We start from the raw sequence: 18,788 nt of genomic DNA, 5'->3' as shown, positions 1-18,788 counted from the left end.
ATTTGTGTCATAAAGAACAAGTTGATATTTACATTTGTAAAGTTGCCAGACCCAAGTCACATAGAGGTAGGATTGAACCTGGGACCTTAGGGTCTCAAGCAACAAGCCTTTATTATATAAGCTAAGAGCCATCTGCCTTTTAACTAAGGCTGTAGAGCAGACTTTACTTGGGCTATACATTTAATTATTATAAATTTGATAATTTCACATATCTAAATACATGGAGAAGTATAATTAATACATGCTTATGGAACATGACATCAACTGTCTATGTAGTATTCCTATTTATTCAGTAAACCTAATTGTAGGATAACAATCTGAATACAGCGTAACATTTTCACGAAAGAAATGTCTTTTTGGGGGGAAGGGGAGGGCGGTGTCAAAATTTTGAGTATTGAAAATGTTCAATGAGCCCTATAATTAATGTGGCCAATTACATTCTGAAGTTTATAAGGCATTTTTTTGTTTCTGTGAAGTAAAAATTTATGTCAGCAGAAAATCTAGTTTACCTTTGGCAGTAGAATGGCTGGAGAAATATATATATTTTGTAATGAGGGTGCAGAAAATATTGCAGGCCCTCAAAAAGATATTGCTTAAAAATTCTGAGCCAAGCACAGAGGTCATTTGAACATTTTCTGTATTCAGATTACAAGTAGCAGAACAGGGAACGCCAAGCAAAGTGCGAGCCCATATTCCTGGTGTTACAGTTTATATTTTAAGGGGTTAATTTTGAGGGACAACTACAGTTCTAGTGATGGGTGCCAGAGAACCTAAACAGATATGTCATAATCATACATAACAGAGCAGTAGTGTTTAAAGAACTGAGATGTTTGTGTGTGAACGAGGGCCTGAACAAGGCTTCTGTTTCTACTTTCAGAGCTCTACTGCTCTGTTACTGCACCTCTGCCTGTGGACACATGTACTGGCGGCTCTCTCTGCAGTGTCCCTTTAAAAATCAACAAGCCTCCCTTCATGTGCACTTGTACAGATATATTGCATACATAGTGCAGGACAGGGAGAAGGGCCTTCACACTCTCCCTTTGGGCAGTCAGACCTTCTAATTTTGCCTCTACCGCAGAAGTGTTTTGCCTCACTGAGTGTCATTCTTATCAGTGCAATACCTGCTGTGGTCTCTCTGTGAAAACTCTGTATTCTGTGGAATTTTAAATGTGGAAGCTGGCACAGGAGCTTGCGCCAGCCACTTCATGCATCGGGTTGGTTTTGCAGTATTTCCAGGAACGGTTCACCATCTGTGGGATGGTGATAATGATCCCTCTGTAAAGCTTTGAGATCCGTGGATTAAAAGCTCCAAATTAGTCTGGACCATTATAAATAGTTTATCATATTAATCTTTAGAAAATGTGGCCCATTTTGCTATGTGGTGTTTGTGGGTGAAGCAGGCTTACTGACTGGGGGCAAGGGAGGTTACAAAAGGGGCAATCACACCAGGTCCTGGAGATTCAAAGGGATGCAGAGCTCCCGGCTGCTGCTGCTACTGCAGCAACAGTGGCGGCCAGAACCCTGAGCCCCTTTGAATTGCTGCCAGAGTGCCGTTCTGCACGGCTCTGTAGGCTGCAGGGGGCGGGAGGAGTTGGAGTGTGCCACAGTTGGAGCAGCACTAAGGGTGGACTGACCTCGCCCAGTCCCTTTCTTCTTTGGCCCCGCCCCTTCCTCCCTCAGCCCTGCCTTTTCTTGGACATGGAAATGGGCTCCCACACACCTTGTCCCAAGGCCTGCGGTGCCTCTCAGTCCCGATAGGGTGAAGGGTTATGTCAGCCAACTGCTTTCGCACAAAATTCATTTTAAACCACATTGTAATGATGTCCAGGAAGTGCCAAAATGTACCTTCAGGCTAGCTAGGGAACCCAAACATTCGATTTTCCTGCCTTCATGACTGAACGTCCCACTGTATGCATTCACTTCTCCTCTCTGGAAACCAGTATCAGACAACGCACCCAGGGAGACTGTGAGTGAGAACTAAACATGCCAGGTCTTGTTCTGCTGTGTGACTGTAGGTGGAGCTTAACAGAGACTATCGGATACACAAGCTGCAAATACAAGAAAGAGTGGCAACCTCCATGTACGTCAACACACGCACTGTGTTTCTGAGGAAGCTCCTTGCCCAGGGTCGCTATGTCATTATCCCAACCACCTACCGTCCTGGCATTGTCACTGCATTTATCCTGACACTCTTTTCGGATGTGCCATCAAAACTGAGGTATTTGCTTCTTTACAACAGTGTAAACTCCAGTTCCCCTTTCCCCAGAGATTAACCTGCCAAATACCAATGAGTCCTGGAAGGCAACTGTGTGACTCCACATGAGTCTCTGCTGTTGCAGGTTGGTTTCTCAGAGTTTCAAAGCTAGATGTCCACAGTCTACATGGCATGATTTCTGTTGTTAATGTGCAAACTGACCTCATGAATATGCACATTAGCCAACGAGCTGCCATTTTGCATTTTCAAGGCTGTTTGTTTATATCAAACTGCTGGCACTGGGGCTCAGTGTAGACACAGCCATTCATTTTAATACAATGGACCTCAAAGGTATTAAACTTAATTCAACGACATTTAAGTTATTTCAGTTTATCTTAAGTCCAAAAGATCTGTCCAGGACATGCCAAGACATTGTCAGTCTGCCACTGTAGTCACTCAAGTTTGAGAAATTTTTGCACATGGATCCAACTTTTATAGTCATCTCCCATTCTGCAGGTGCAATTTTGTGGATACTGGTATTTGCAAGTGCAGTTGATTCCATTTACTTCTCTTGAAATCTAGTTCACCAACCAGGCAGTGGGACATGTCAATGGCACCAAATATTTGCACCTGCAAAATAGGAGTTGAGGTCCCTGACACAAGTCAGCCTTCAAAACCAATCTCATGAGATATTCATTTGAGAAACCTCATGGGACTGGGACTTCATGGTGGGCAGCAGCAGTCCAAACACCCCCCACAGTGACCTGCTCTGGAGGGGATCACCCATAGGGATGAAAGGATAGTTAAATCTCCCCACAGCCCATTCAGTCTTTGACTTCTTTACTGTGACATTTCCAGGGCGACTGCCAGTTTGTACTGTTGGTGGAGAGGTTCTTTTGAGCACCAAACTCACTTATCACAAGCCACTGCACAGATGACAATAACATCTATAAATTGCAATGTCGGGGTGGATTTTAACCTGGGGATCTACAGATGGAAAGGGTCTGGACCCCATTACCACTCTCCTCAGCCGTGCAATCTCCCAAACACATGCTTCCCTAATGTCAGCTACACAGCGAACCTTTTCGGTTATTGGTTCTTATTTTTCTTTACATGAGTGCAAAACTGTCAAGGGACCAGCCTGCAGCCAAGCCAGTCTCTGGGCAACCTAATGAGTGCAGCTGGCTCTAATAGAAGCTGTCTTACCGAATGAGTCAGCTGGCTTCTATTTAAGCTGAGTACATCAGTATTCCAGTGGGTGTTCACTACATCCTTTGGCTACAGCTATGCTTGGTCCTGTCCTTGCCTTTACTGTCTCTAGTCTTGCTCCCCGCCAGACTTCAACTGCTCCTTCTCCAGCCCTAGCTTCTTCCTGATTTCTGACTCCCAGCTCAGATCCTTGGTTTTGCCCTCTGACTACAAGTTCTGTTACCCATTCCCTTTAGGCTTTGGCTTCTGATCATCAGCTCTGATCTTCCACTACATTTTCTGACTGCTACTCCAGTTAACCCTTTTGCTTAGGCTGTGAGTTGGCTTCACTCTTCGAGCTGCCCATATAGGTTCAGCTGTAGCTGGTAGGCTAGATTCTTGCTCCAGCCTCTACACCTGACCACTCTTGAGCTCACCAAATATGGAGAAGCTCATTGAAACTGATGGAAACATGTAAGTTAAAATTGATGCAAAAGGCAATTAGTCCCATTACGTTTTTGTGTTTATATTAATATCTATAACTTATAGATTTTTTTCCCCATGTGTAGCTGTCATATCACAGATTATGCCATTTTTATTTACTTAACTATATGACAGTCCTGGAACAGAAACCATTGGCAATAAACAGGTGAAGAACTACAAACGTGATGTTCCAGAAAGATTAATATTCCACTGAAGTTCACCATTTTGTTGCTTGACATTCATCACCAATGCTTTATCATCTGTTTTAACGGCTTAATCTTGATCTTCCAGGGAGCTGAAGCTAGATAAGCCTGAACAGACGTGCTGGAGCATTCTGTGTGGTTACCCTCGCATAGTCACCGAAATTAAAATTCACTCTGCAGAAGGCCTACAGAGACAAGACAGATCCGGTGGTAGGTGCAAAGGGAGACTTTAAAGGAGTGGGAATTATTTGCTGTTTCCTCTGAGCCCATGCTCATTTGGGATGCAAGTTTTTCACTTTGTTAAAATGATTTGTGTCTCTTAAGCTTGAGCTGTTTGTGTCCAGAGAGGTACGACTATCTTTTATGGCACACTGTGATATCAGAGTGGCATTTCAAAAGGAGACCTGGGGTTAAGGAGGCAGCCACAAGAGACAGGCACTATGAGCTAAACCTGTTGGCTCAGGTGGTGCATAAAGGATAGTTGCTTTTGATAAGTAAGCAGTGGGGATTATTCAGAAATTCACAGTAATCATTTGCTCTGTGGGCTTTACTTATTTTTTGAAATTGAAAATGACCAATGAGTCGGCTGGTGGGAATGGCCTGTAAGAGGTCATCATGCTATGTACATCTAGCTACCTTTCATCCGAGGACTTACATGTACTTTGTGTTTCAATAGATTTATAGCATAGAGAGCCAGGAGGGACCACTAGATCATTTAGTTTGACCTCCTGTATGTCACAGGCCCTTACACTTCACCCATTTTCCCCTTCAGTGAGTTCAATGTCTTGTATGACTAGAGCATCATTTGTATTTGGCTAAAGAATATATTCCAGAAGGGCATGCAGTCTAGATTTGAAGAGAAGGCTCCACTATTTCCTCAGTAGCTTGTTCCAGTGATTACTCCCCCTCACTGTTAAAAATATCTGAATCATTTCCAATATGCATTTGTCTGCCTTCAGCTTCCAACCACTGGTTCTTGTTACACCTTTCCCTGCTAGATTAAAGAGCACTTTAGCACCCAGTATTTTCTCCCCTTGTGGGTAATCAAGTCACCTCTCAATCTCCTTTGGCTAGATGAATTGGATTAAGTCTCCCACTGAAACAAACTTTCTCCAGCCCTCAAATAATTTCTTTCGGTTCTTTTCAGTGCCCTCCCCAATTTTTGTAATACCCACTTTAAAATGCGGACACTAGAACTCTATACAATATTCCAGAATTTATCTAGCCAATTACAGCTTAATCACTGTGAGGTAATTACTGTTCTGTTGCAACTGTTTGGAGCTTAGCAAATAGAGCAGAGAGGTTAAGTGACTTGTACAGCACCAGTTACATGTTAGTGTTTGTCAAGGAGAAAAGCTGTCTTGGGGCTGAGAAGCCAGAAACCCTCTGGTGCCTGTTACTGACAGCTAATTAACAGACTTGCCTCATCACTGTCTTTTGCGCCCCAAGTTTTTCACATCTTCTCTCTGTCTCCTGTGGTTAAATTAATATCCCTTCCAGTGACCAAAGGGGTAGAAGTGGCCATTGACAACTGGCAGAGAGCAGCTGGTTAAGAGGAAGAAAGAGAGGGAACAAGACAGGCTGGGTGAACTTGGAACAAAAAACAAGTCAGGGCTTGTTCACACTTACCACAAATCAGTGTTCTGGAGGTCGATCTTCCGGGTTCAATTTAGAGTGTCTAGTTGTAGCCCTTGACTTACAAGATGAGCCTCTCAATTTGCTTGGATCCCATCATGGTTTGTTTATGTAAATGTGAGTGTTTTCTGAGTTGGGATGGGAGCTCCTCATTTGCCCCGTCTTCTCTGATTTGCAGAGTTCCTACTTCTAAAGCCAACTTCCTTCTTCCTTGCCCTTAGCTTCCCTTGTCCGCCATCCTCACTATCTGTTTTGGGTGTAAAATCACCAACTGCCAGGATCGATTCTGGGTGAGGCATCTCTCCTGTCCCTTGTGGTAGAGAAGATTCAAGACTTGGTGGTAATGAATATGGTTGGGTTTCTTTTTGAGCCTCCGGGACACAGGCCGGACCCTGTAGGATCTTCCAGTTCACTGAGTTGCTAACTCAGTCTGTGCTGTAATGTTAGCACAAAGGTATCAGTAAATCAGGATGTGGGGTAAACAGTCATGTAAGTAGGGTGACCATCCGTCCTGGATTTGGCGGGACGCTCCCGGATATGAGACACCAAAAAGGCGTCCCAACTTATTTTTTAAAAGGGACAAATTGTTCCATATTTGGGCCCTCCTTCCGCTGACCTTTTCTGCCAGCTGAGCTGCTGGCGGGAGAGCACATAGGTCACTTCCCTAGCCTCAGGGTAGCGGGGAGAGCATGGGTGGCTTCCATGTTCCTGCTGCTTCTCCGAGGCTCCCAGGAGTGCTAAGAGCTGCCACTTCCCCAGGGCTCGGGAAGGGCCAGCAGCTGCTGCCTCCTTCCTGGCTCCCCAGGGGTTGGTGGAGCTGGGAAGAGCCGCCTGTTCCCCCCATATCTCGTTGTCCTGTATTTGGGACAGGGAGATATAGTTGCTTTACATGTAAGGGACTGATAACCACACAGTAAAGTCCTGTGCAGAAAGGCCTGAACTGGAATGTCTGATTGGAGCAGCTTTGAATCTAGAATTTGGATACACAATTCCCCTCTTAAAGCCTGTCTGTAATATCTGAGAAAAGCCATACATATGTCTGTGCAAACTACTCAAAGATTGGAGCTGAGCAGAGCTCAGCCATAGCAAACACATGCCTGAGCATGGCTCTTGTTCTGGCTGTTGTGACAATGTTACTTCCTGCCCTGGGAATGTTGTTTCATTTACTTGTTTTTCAAATACTTGCTCCGAAGGCTCCGCTTGCTGCTGTTATACTTGATCCGCCCTGTCCAAATAATTGATTGTTTGATGGGGATAAGGTTAAGCAATGAGTTTGTTTGCTCAAATACCAGGCACATATTTGCATATTTTCTGCTTCTCTTGGAAGTTATCCACTTGTGAGCGAACACATTCTGAGATTTCGCCAATTACTGTCGAGCCAGCGATGGTGGCAGATTTGCAAGGGGACAAAGAAGGGATGTTTGCTTTGCTTTTCCTCTCTTCATTCCAAGTCCAGTTGAAGATCATCCCAGCTCTGTCTGTCTTGGTCTTTCCAACACAGCTCATCTCTAAGACCAGACAGCCCTCCAAGCAGGCCTGCTGATAGGAGAGTGCAAAGGGGGCAACTTCTCTGGGGCCCAGTGATTCGAAAGGACCCAGGGCTTCTGCTACTGCAGCAGTGATATACATATCTCTTAGAGCCGGAAGGGACCTCGAGAGGTCATTGAGTCCAGACATCTGCACTAACAGCAGGACCTATCACCACCCTGACACGTTTTTTTTAATCTAACCTGTCCCAGACCCTGGAAAGGTCCCCTCAAGGATTCAATTCGCAACCCTGGGTCCCCAGGCCTGTAAATCACTGCTGCAGCACCCCAGTGCCACACTGCAGGCAGCACTGAGGGCTGGAGTTGGGCGCTCTGGGGTACAGGCAGTGCTGAGGGCCGTCTGCCCCCGGCAGAGCCCCTTCTGCCTGAGGCCTGGCCCTTTCCAGGAGCACAGGGCTGATCCTCCCATCCCCTTGCCTCGGCCAGGGGCCTGGCAAGGCTGTTGACTCCCCTGCCTCTAAATTTTTTAAATGTTGCCACTGAAGCTTCATGTTGGATTCCCACGTGTAATTCTTTCACTGTGGTTTCACGGCTTCCTCTCTTTCTAAAATGGTATTTTAATACTTGTCACTTGTGGCCTTTTGATAAGCAGGTAAAAGTGAGGGTGCAGATAAGACCTTGCAAATATCCCCTGAGGGGGAAGAGGAAAGAGTTTTGAGTGCCAGTTTCAAATCTTGGTGCGCCTGCCCAATTCCTAATATCCCGAGAAGTATTCTGCTGTTTATTTTGCCTAGCCTTCCCACTTATAAATCAGGGCCTCCCAGTGCTAGGTGCTGTACAAGCAGAGAACAAAACAATGGTCTATGCAGCAAAGGGCTTGCTATCAAAGTAATTTGACAAAACAAAAAAGCAGTCCTGTAGCACTTTAAAGACTAACAAAATAATTTTGTGGGCCAGACCCACTTCATCAGATCTGGAAAATTCTGATCTGAGGAAATAGGTCTGTCCCACGAAAGCTCCTCACCTAATAAATCATTTTGTTAGTCTTGAAAGTGCTACAGGGCTGCTTTTTTGTTTGTGAAGTTACAGGCTAACACGGCTACCTTTCTGTGACTAGCCAAGTAACAGTCAGCTCCAGGATATTGCAATTATTTAATAACACAGGCCATGTATTTGGTCAGTTTATATTGAGCCAATGGGGGTTTGGCTGAATAAGGATGGAGTACAGACGAAGGGCTGAAGATCTGAAGTGCAGAATGCTTTTTCCATATAATCTGGAAAGCTTTTGCCTTGTGCAATAGCAACTTATTGTGAATGTTCTTGTCTTAAGTCAGTTATCCCGAAAGCAATGGCCTGCCTGCACCATCAGGGGAATGCTAGTCAGATCTCAGTTGGGCTCAGTAAAACTTTCAGCTAGTTCACCCCTTTTCTTGGGGCTACATTCTTATTAGCTGCTGGCTTTCATTCATGATCTTGGCTTTGTGTTTGTCCCTGTGTTATCCTTTCCTTATATTGCCATGTGCCCACTATGGTGATATATCACAGCCAGTGGATTGTGGTAGAGCGACTGTGCAGGTGTGACCTTGGGGACTGAACAGTCAGACTCATAGACCTGATGCTTTACATCTGACACCTGTTAGTTGCTGATTTCTGCAGCCTGTACACCTTGTATGATGCGGATATGAAATGCCACCATTCTGATTGTGTAGCTCTTACCCCTTGCTTTGTATAGGTGTGGATCTACAAATAAGTGGACAATGGCAAACCAGGCCCTTGACAAACATTTAGAAAATGTCTTAGCCTTTTCTCAGATCTTTATGGCATCATGTCGCTTTTGAGCCATGTTCCTTCTGAAGAGTATATCTTTTTTACTTACAGTCTCAGAATTCAGCCTTCCAGCCATGAATTTATCCTGCCTTGACACTTGTCATCTCTTTTGTTCCTCCCCCTTCTTTCTGTATCTTTGGAACTTCTGAACAGATTTGTTTCATGTATTGAAAATGTTGGGTTTTGTATCTCGATTGATTGATTGATTGATTGCTTTAAATCACCTGGGTTAACAGTTCTCTGCTGAAAAACAGATGTGCCTGTTAACTATTAGAATTCTGTGTACTTCATTCTGTCTCTTCTCTGTGCCTCTTTTTCTCCTGATTGCTATTAAGTGTCTGCTCTATCATTTTGCAGTGTTGGTCTCCAAAAGCCACAGTGCTTGAAACCATTTTGTGAAAAGACTCCATTTTATTAAGCACAGTTTTCACAGTATCATTGACTATGGGTGGGGTCACCTGTCACTTGTAACAGACTGCAACCGTGTGCCCCAAAGGCTAAATCAACACACTCAGGGACACAGAATTTTCTGCCAAAACCCAATATATTGGTACCTGCTGCAGTAATCTGTAAATTCGGTGTGTTGTCAGGGCAACAGTCTTATTCTGTGGATAGCCAGGTTATGTCCTCATACAGAATATGGGCAAGTTTCTTCCTTTTTCTTAAATATTATTGGTACTTGCTCCTTCTTAGCTTTTCTCTTGTTTCTTTGTTTGAGAATCTGGTGTTTGTCCTTGTGACCAAGAAGGTACATATGAGAGAAGTAATATGTGCATGTGATACCAGATCTATTAAGGATCTATAATCACTTTAAATGTAGTGGTTACAAGGAATTACATTTTTTACACCTGGCTCTTTGTCAAAAGACCCCAAGCAATCTCTTTGTGAGCAGAGAGCTATCACTGTACAAATGGACGTCAGTTAAAATAAGATATCTAGTAATGAAGGTCCAGTGCAATTGTTACATAAATATTATAGATTCAAGGTAAAACTAGAAACAAAATAATTGGAACGGGGGTGTCTAAAGCGATAGTGTTTTGAAAGTGCTTTGAAAGCATTAAAACAAAATGAGTATTTAAATGATTTGTTTGGACGCTTCATTGTCGACAGTGCTGACAAATTCCCATGAAACTTTTCAATTTGACAAATCTACATTTCCTGAGAGCGAAACTTTTCTGTGGAAAGATACTTGCTCAGCTGTGGGCCTAATAGCAAAGAGGATGTTTGACATGAGGCATCTAATTTTGGCTACAACTATACTAACGTGTTTTTTTCGAAAAAGCCAGGACTCTTTTAAAAAATCCTACAGAGGGTCTACACACAAAATGCATTCTTTCAATATTAAATTGGAAAAACGCAGCACTTTTTCCAGCCACCCTCTTTCACTCCTGGATGAGGAACAATATCTTTTTCCGAAAGATCCTTTTGGAAGAAAATGTGTTTAGGTGCCCTCAGTGACACCCCCCCGCCCGCTATTTTTTTAAAAGAGCAGTCCTTCATGGCCCTGGATTTTTTAATCTGCAGCATTTCCTTGCCTGTTTTTTTGAAACAGCAGCTGGGGTGTGGCCGCTGTGAATCGACAAAGCCGATCGATTTTTCAATCTGCTTTTTCGTCTATGGTGGAGATCTTTCAAAAGGACTGTGGCATGCTCTGTCTACAAGTGCCGCTTCTTCTGGAAGAGGCAAGGTAATGAGCAGTCCTGAAGATGCTAATGAGGTGTGGATTCCCATCAAAGGCAATGAGAGACAAAATTTTGAGGAAGAGGGAGCTTCCGGAAAGAGAATTTCCTTCCAGATGATCCCCACGGGCTGTGCATCTGCATGTGTATTTTGGAGTCAGAAGAGTAGACGCAGCCATAGTGGAGACATAGCCTTTTTGTTTCAGGACCTACATGAAAATGGCGTTGAGGGGTGTTGAGTGTGGTCTCTCATTGCCTTTGGTGGGAATCAGCATCTCTTGACCATCTCTAATTTTATCCTCTCATGTTTTTCACGTACTGGTCAGAGAGGTGTCAACTGCCCTCACATTTGACTTTAAAGAGAGTCTGCTGTGTAAACTAGTAGTAAGACAGAGAGAGTTTGTCAAGCAGACCATAGTATGGGGAGAAAGCAGGGAAAGAAAGCTGGAGGCAGTATGGCCTAGTGGGTCAAAGCCTGTGCTAGGCCTCAGGATACCTGGGTTCTATCCAGTCTGAAATGCATGAGCTCCTTCCTCACCCCCCACTTAATTAAAGTGGAGTTAATGATGATGACCGTCGTGATGCAATGCTTTGAGGTGTACTGATGATGAACCCTACATCCCAGCTAGGTGGTATTGTTAAAAGAGATCACACAGCCGGAGTTCTGGAAACACCACTGACCTTTACGAAGGGCACATCTATGCTCTTTTCTTTAAATGCATCTCTAACCAGAAGGCCATGCTCCATCTTTCCAGGCTGTTCCCCTGACCTCCAATTAGCCTGGATTTTATGCAGCTTACTTTTAATTTGCTGAGAGCTTCCCTATGATTCCTCATGGTGATTGGAGTGTTAGGACCATTACAACTAGTTCATCCCCAAGTGGGATGAGAAATCTTCTGATCTCTGGCAAAAGGCAAAGGGAGAGGGACTTTTCCTGGACATTCCAAGGTAAGACCCAGGCAGGTTTTCTTTCCTGAAATGGGGTCACAGGTGCTAGCTGACGATAGGCAAGACCCTGGTGAACAGAGAATGCACAGGGATATTTAATAGTGCCTTTCTTTGTGTGCTGGACAAGACTCATTGCTCGAGCCTTTGGAATCCTTTTTGTCATCTTGTCCATCAAAGCATCTGTTCTGCCTTTTAAGTGCAGGCCATCTCTTGAGATGGGCCTCTTGGTTGTGGGCTTTAAAATACTCATCAGCCCAGTGTGGCTGTCACAGTGGAAGCTGGGCTTGTTTCACATCTTTTCTCCACTTTGTGTATTTATTGTGTATTGCTCAGTTTTGAAGGACCCCAGATCTCTATCACTTCCCCTCTTTGTCTTCTGCCTTAAACGGGAGGGGGCAGCACTGGCAGGAGGGTGATGATGGTGAACATATGGGTATAAAGTTATAGCCACAGTATTCTTACTAGGGACAAAAATACCTGCTGTTGTTTTAAAAAGTGCAGTAGTACATAAAGGCTGGGTTCCCACTTAGCCAAGCAGTAAAGCTCAAGATGGCTTGGAACAGGAGTGGGCATGATATGGTCTGCAGGCCGGATGTGGCCGACCAAGACTTGTAATCCAGCTCACAGCCTACAGCCACCGGGGTGGGGTGGGGGCGAGGGTGCTTCGGGTCCTGCCTCCACCCCCAGTAAAATCTCTCAGCTCCCATTGCTGGTTTCACATGCTGTCCCTGCCCACAGCAAAATCTCTCCGCTCCTATTGGGGAAAGCAGCCGATGGGAGTGGGAAGATTTTACTGGGGTGGGGGCAGTGCAGCACAATTTCTGAGCTCCCATTGGAGCCCAGGTAGTTCAGTTTTGTGCATTCCCACTCTGCATACAAAATCAAGAAGATCGATCCTGACTGGGCCAATCTTCTGCATAGTGAAGACGTACCCTCTGTTGTACGACATGCACGAGTGCTATTTACAGAGCTGGAGTAAGCAATTTCCAATTGCTCAGCAGTTGCCTCTTCCAGACATCCCTGTTTTTTCAAAGGATACCATGGCCAAGAGCTGGAAAGATCCATCCCTCTCAGAACATCACAGGGCAACTGGACAACCTAGGCCAGGATCAGGAATCTGCAAACCCTTTGCACTCTCACCCGCCAAGCCAAGCCACCTGTTCCCATCCCCGTCGGTGATGCCTCCACTTGTTCCTCTGACTCCCGCCAGTTTTTCTGACTCGGAATCAGTTTCTCAGCTAGTACCGTGGGGCTAATAAAGTCTCTGCTGACTCTTTCAGGAGCAGATCCCTACCTGATTATCAAGTGTGAGAATCAAAAAGTTCACTCTGCTGTCCAGCAAGACACTGTCCAGCCCATTTTTGACACACAAGCAGTTTTCTACAGAAAGAACATGGAGTGTCCCATCATTGTCCAGGTAAGGAAGGGAATTCCAGTGCTTTGCAGCAAGGTCTGTGCTCCTAAAGGCAACCAGCAGAAAGCTACAGGTGGTGAAACAGAAAGGTCCGTCCACAGCATCCCTGCGTAGCTTATGCAGCAAAGCAAAGCAGTGGTGGGTTTTAAACAAACCTGACACTGGTGAGTTAAAAGCCTGACAAGTATTAACTGCTCCTTCACAAGATCAATAACCAGAACGGGGGCAGCTGGTGCAGAAGAATGGGGGAATTACCACTTCTCCATAATGGCCCAATGGCTAGAGCAATTTATATTGATTCTCTTATATCCACCTCCTGAAATAGGCACCATTAATAATAACTGGGCCTGACGTAGCACTCTTCATTTGTAAGCAGCAAAGCATTTTACAAAGCTGGTTAAACACCTTCACCCCTGTTTTTGTAGCTGAGGAAAGAGTGGCCTAGAAAACTGAGTGGATTTGCCCAAAGTCACTCATTGAATTAATGGCAGAGCCAAGACTAGAACCCAAGAAAAAAAATCTTTTGACTCTCAGACTGTATCAGCTGAACCACACAGCAACAGGTTGAACCTCTCTCATCCAGCACTCTCAGGACCTGACTAGCACTGGATGCGGGAACTTGCTGGATGATGGGAGGTCAATATTTTTTAGTATATTACCACCACTGTCACTGCTTACTGGGCTCTTAGAAGACATTTAGGAGTAAATTACAACTAAATAACAGTACAGAACACTGGTGGCATAAACAAACTTTATGGGACTGTGGGAAACTTGGCCATAAGTAGTTGTGCAGCTAACTGAAATCATGGTGGATTACGGAGTTAGCTGGATGAGGGAGCGGTCTGGATTAGAGAGGTTCAACCTATACTGTTTGTTTTTGAGATTGTGTGTGTCTGTCTATGTGTCCGTCCAGCCATCTGTGAGTCTGTTCAAGTAATCCTCCTAAAAGGTAAGAGCAAGGACCACCACATTTGGTTAGTAGTTCCTCTTATCATAACTTAAATCATGGTAAGGGTTTGGTTGTGTCAGGACAATGGGATGTGCCAGGAATGTGAATGGTTTACATCAAACAGAAAGGGATGGGTGTGATAGGAGGGGGAGTTCTACTCATAAGTGACAACAGGGAGTAAGTAAACAGAGGGACAGTTATATTCATGAGTGACCATGGGGTGGTGGGGCAGCAAGCACCCCAGCCCTGGGAAGAAGCCACTGACTGGGCCGTAGAGCCCCCCACTGCCCCGAAGAGAAGCTGGCAGGTGGGCTGTACAGCCGCTTCCGCCCCAGGCTAGCCGCAGCCTCAGCAGAGGGCTATGTAAATCATCCAGTCATTTCGTAAGAGAAGTCAGATTTAGCTAGACCTGTGCAGTTATGGGACCGTGCCCACATAGAAACCTGTTGCAATCAGTAGGTACCTAGTATCTTAAGAATGTAAGAAAACTTAAAGTCTTTTTCTCCTCCTTGCTTGGGGTCCGTGCTTCCACGGGATTTTAAGAACAATTCACTGCCATCCAGGCAGTGACCCTTTCTGACAGGTCACTGCACTGTACCCAGAATTCCTCTGGCACCATTCTCCTCTCAGCTGAAAGGAATCTGCTCCATCCAGTAGGAGAGATGGGAGGTTGAGAAAACAGGCATCACACAGCCCTCAGAGTATAGTTAGGATCTGAATGTCACCTAATAACACAGCTGAAGGAAAGGGTCTGTTGCCCATTCTGGAAGGACTGGATTTGTCCTGGGGATGCATCACTAAATGCATGTCTACACAGCAGCCTTATTCTGAAATAAGCTATTCCGGAAGACCCTCTTCCAAAATAGCTTATTTTGAAATAACAGTGCTACACCCTAAAATGCACTTCGCTATTTCTAAATACATCATCTGTATACCTATTTTGAAACAGAGCCATTGGCCAAACTATGGCTTATTTCAAAATAAGCTCTATTCCCTGTCCAAACAGCTCCTATTTTCAAATAGTTATTCCAAGATAGGTGCTATGCCTCATGCAATTTTGAAATAAGATGCCTCTTATTTTGAATCTATTTCAAAATAGCCTCTGCATCGTGTAGCCGTTGCATCGCTAGGTTAGTTATTTCGAAATAGCGTCTGTTATTTTGGAATGACTGTGCTGTGTAGACCTACCCGTACAGAATTACAAGCCCTCTGGAGATCAGTCTAACACAGCCCTCGTCACCTCCTTAAGTCTCAGCACAAAAAAAATAGAGAAAAGCTGACTACTATACAATGACAGTGTTTCAGCAGAACCTGATGCATGGGCCTCTGAGGCTTTCCATGTTCCACTGCGGCAGCACAAACCAACCTTAAATTGGCAGTGGAGGATCCCCCCATATGGTGGTGGTGGAGTTGCTGTAGAGGTGCCCAAGGCCCCCTCCCTACCAGTGTTCCCTGTCATCTGAGCACTTGGGTGGCCAGCCAGGAGAGAGACATGTGCTACCCAGCTGATGAGCAGAGTGCCCACAGCAGGCAGCACGTGTGTCTATTGGTGGTGCACATTCTCACATGCCTTGGTGCACATAACAAACTTTATTCTGCACATAGATGTTAAAAATTAGAGGGAACAAAGCTCTGCAGCCTGTGGTGGAGGTGGGCTGGGCTTGGCTTTACAAGGGACAGTCCCTGGGGCCATGGGTAGCCTAGGGCCAGGCATGGGATGTAGGGAAGAGGAAACAAGTTAATTAGATGTAGGGTTTTCTTGGTCATGACCCCAAACAGCCCATTGCTGTTCCTTGCCTATGTTAGATACGAGGGCAAGCCAAATTCAGTGTTGGGGGCGGGGCAGGTTCAGCTCTTTATTCTACCAGTGTATGTGAATTAATATGCAAACCAAGAACGGTCCTCAGACTACATAATTAGCCAGCTGTAGACGCTCCCCTCCCGCACTCCTGTGCCAGAGTGTGAACATGGTGACCCTTCTCCAGCAGGAATGACCCTTTTCAGTGGTGTGCAACAGAGAAGGGCTGGCTTGGCGGCAGTTATTTCTGTTCCCTTGCAATTGTGTTGGTAGGTCTGGAATAGCAACGTCTTATGTGACCAGTTTCTTGGAGAAGTGCTGCTGGCAGCTCTACCCGGCGACCCCAAAGAGCAACAGACGCTCCAGCTCCGGGGAAGAGGCAGCCGAGAAGCAGACGAAGTGCCAGGTCACATCACCATCAAGGTTGTTTCCAGCGACGACCTCATGGAGCTGTGAATACCAGCGCCTCGCAGCCCCAGACAAGGCTGTCACCTCGCAGCAAGAACGCTTGTCTGTGCTTTCAGTGCAACCGACTTGGGAGCAAAGGTTTCCAGCAAGCTCTCTCTTTCTCTGGCTAAGCATGGAGCAGGGGGAGGAAGGAGAAGGAGGGAGGCGTGACTTTTCTTGAAGGGAAAAATATATATTATGCAGCAACTGTGGCAGCAGATGGGTCAATTGAAAATTCAGTGACAATGTTCACTGCAAAACCACCACCCCCAACCCCCCCACGAGCCAGCTGCTGGTGACATAGTGGTAGACGGAAGTGTGAAACCTTGCAGTGGAGCCAACTATTGCTGGAGGTTTCTAGTGCAGGGGGGTTGTTGTGGTCTGTTTCCGGGCAATGGGAGTGGAGCCCTGCAGGCCAGGTGCCAATATCCGTGGGGCACAGACTGGAGTGAAGTTTGGGGGACCCGTGACTAAATTCACCTCCACCCATTGAAGTATTTCCGAGCCCATAATTGTTTGGGAGGGATTCGTCTGAGTTACAGTTGCTCACGAGGGCTTCTCAATTAATCTGACAATAACCTGTATTAACAGCACTATTATTACTACTAATCATACATTGCTATGCCTCCACTGCCCTGTCATTGCTAGGGCAGTCAGTGCTGTCATTCAAAACACCTAGGCATGGGAACTGGGTGGAAGAAGAATGGCATTGTTCAAATCTGCAGTCCTTACTCAGGCTCTGGAGCCAGTGGGAGTTCTGCCTGCAGAAGGGCTGCTGGAATAGATCCTGACTCCTTTGGCTTGTCGAAGGTAACAGTGCCCTTTCAGGATTCAGTGCGCTGGAGCAGTTACAGCGTTCAGTTCCACCAGCTTCCAGGCATGGGTGCTTCAAAGCTGTCTTGCCACTCATTGGCATCTGAGTGCACACGCATTCTTGCTGTGAATCTGTCTGTGTCCTCTCTATCCCAGCTGGGCCATGGAAGAGGGGCAGCCATGAGATACCCATGTATATTAATAGGCCATGCCTTTTGGCTGAATCCCATTCAAAACTTGTACAAATATTCCAAATGGTCTGCACTGCCTCCTCAGTATGGTGATCTCAAGCTGACAGCTCCTTGGACAGAGGGGCCAGATCCACAGCTGCGATAGGTCAGCATAGCACCACTGGCTTTAATCTCCATGCATTGATTGACATCAGCTGCAGGCCAGGTCTGATCACATTCTCCCTACATGTTCTAAGCCAAAAGTGAACCTAGCAAGCATTTTGTATGACTTCCTGGTTCGTTCCCCCACACACACTTTCCCCTGGGATTTCCTCCTACAGCACTGGAAGTTTCTCTCTCATCCCAGCTGGAGAATGGCTCATTCTGTGAAGCATGAGAAGGGAATGACCTTGTAACTTTATCTTCCTGTAGTAGCACCACTTGCTGGTCTTATTTACGGGAAAGAGTTTGAAACTAGAGCTGGTTGTTTAGTTATATGCTGTGGCAGTGAGCACCTCAAGCTAACTACGCATTGTGTTAAGGTGTTTTCCCTTTCTCGTTTTTGACTTTGCTTCCCTATCTTCACCCTTCTTGTTCTTGTATTTATAAATACTAGTGCTTCCTACCCGGGCTTCCAGTACCATTACATATGTGTTCTGCTAACTTGTCACCTCTTACTTTTCTCCTGACTCTGAAGGAACATGCTGGTACAAAGGCCTGCCAGTAGAGCTGGGCTCTCCAGTACTGATGCTCTGGATGGTGACTGTCACCTGACGAAATCAAAGGTCGCTGATCAGCAGCAGCTTCCTTCAGCCTGTCTGTTCATTTAAGGCCTGACTCCAAGCCCACTGACGACAATAGAAAGAGACCCACTAACTTCAGTGGCTGTTGAAGAAGTCCTGTACTAGTAGGGGCCTAATTTTTCAGAGATGATGAATAACCCTAGTGGGAGCTGTGGATGCCCACATGCTAAATTTGAAAACGTGGGCATTTAAACAAGGTCACTGTGATCAATTGTACATACCACCATTGTGCCAAGACCTGAGATGGGATTACCCCTGCAGGAAGAAATTTTCACCTCTTGCACTGCTGGTTATCATGCTAAAAGAGCATTTTGCAGAAATGGGGCTTCAGTGTCTTGGAAAATACATTCATCTGCTGTAAAATAAACATTTGTACCTTTGTTAGTACTAGGGTCTTTGTGTCTGTGTAACTGGAGCCAGCAAAGGCAACCTTCACCTTGTCAGTGGTAAACTGGCTGTCAGAAAGGAACTGTTTCTGCGCTTGAATGTGTCCTTTACAGGAATCTGTGTCCTAACTCGGGAGACTGAGGGCTCATTGTCTTCTAGGCAAGGCAATTGCCTTAGCAACCTCTCTTGTAACTATCCTCTGGCACTGCTAGTACAAACACATATGTGCCTCCCTCTAGTGCCAGCTGTGCATCCATTGAAAGAAAAAGCAATTTTAAAAAAGGATTTGCACAACCAAAGTGTGGCCTGGCCCACCCCTGCAGTAGGGGGCTCAGCAGGGCAGGCCATGTGAGGGGCAGCAAG

The 18,788-nt window shown here is 45.6% G+C and overlaps 1 protein-coding gene across 4 annotated transcripts in view; it reads left to right on the top strand.

The window, feature by feature from the left end:
- CAPN6 (calpain 6) overlaps positions 1-18,422 on the top strand; it is an 87,671-nt gene extending 69,249 nt beyond the window's left edge. For all 4 annotated transcript variants that reach the window (XM_075008162.1, XM_075008159.1, XM_075008160.1 and 1 more), the window contains exons 10-13: positions 2,016-2,218; positions 4,157-4,278; positions 12,925-13,061; positions 16,079-18,422. In XM_075008162.1, the coding sequence (XP_074864263.1) occupies positions 2,016-2,218; positions 4,157-4,278; positions 12,925-13,061; positions 16,079-16,261 (645 nt within the window). In that variant the 3' untranslated portion in view covers positions 16,262-18,422. The remainder of the gene's footprint in view (positions 1-2,015; positions 2,219-4,156; positions 4,279-12,924; positions 13,062-16,078) is intronic.
- The last annotated feature ends 366 nt before the right edge of the window (positions 18,423-18,788 follow it).

This window comes from Carettochelys insculpta, chromosome 13, assembly GCF_033958435.1.
Source record: "Carettochelys insculpta isolate YL-2023 chromosome 13, ASM3395843v1, whole genome shotgun sequence".
In the NCBI taxonomy this organism is placed as follows: Eukaryota; Metazoa; Chordata; order Testudines; family Carettochelyidae; genus Carettochelys; species Carettochelys insculpta.
This window is presented reverse-complemented; position numbering and strand designations above follow the sequence as displayed.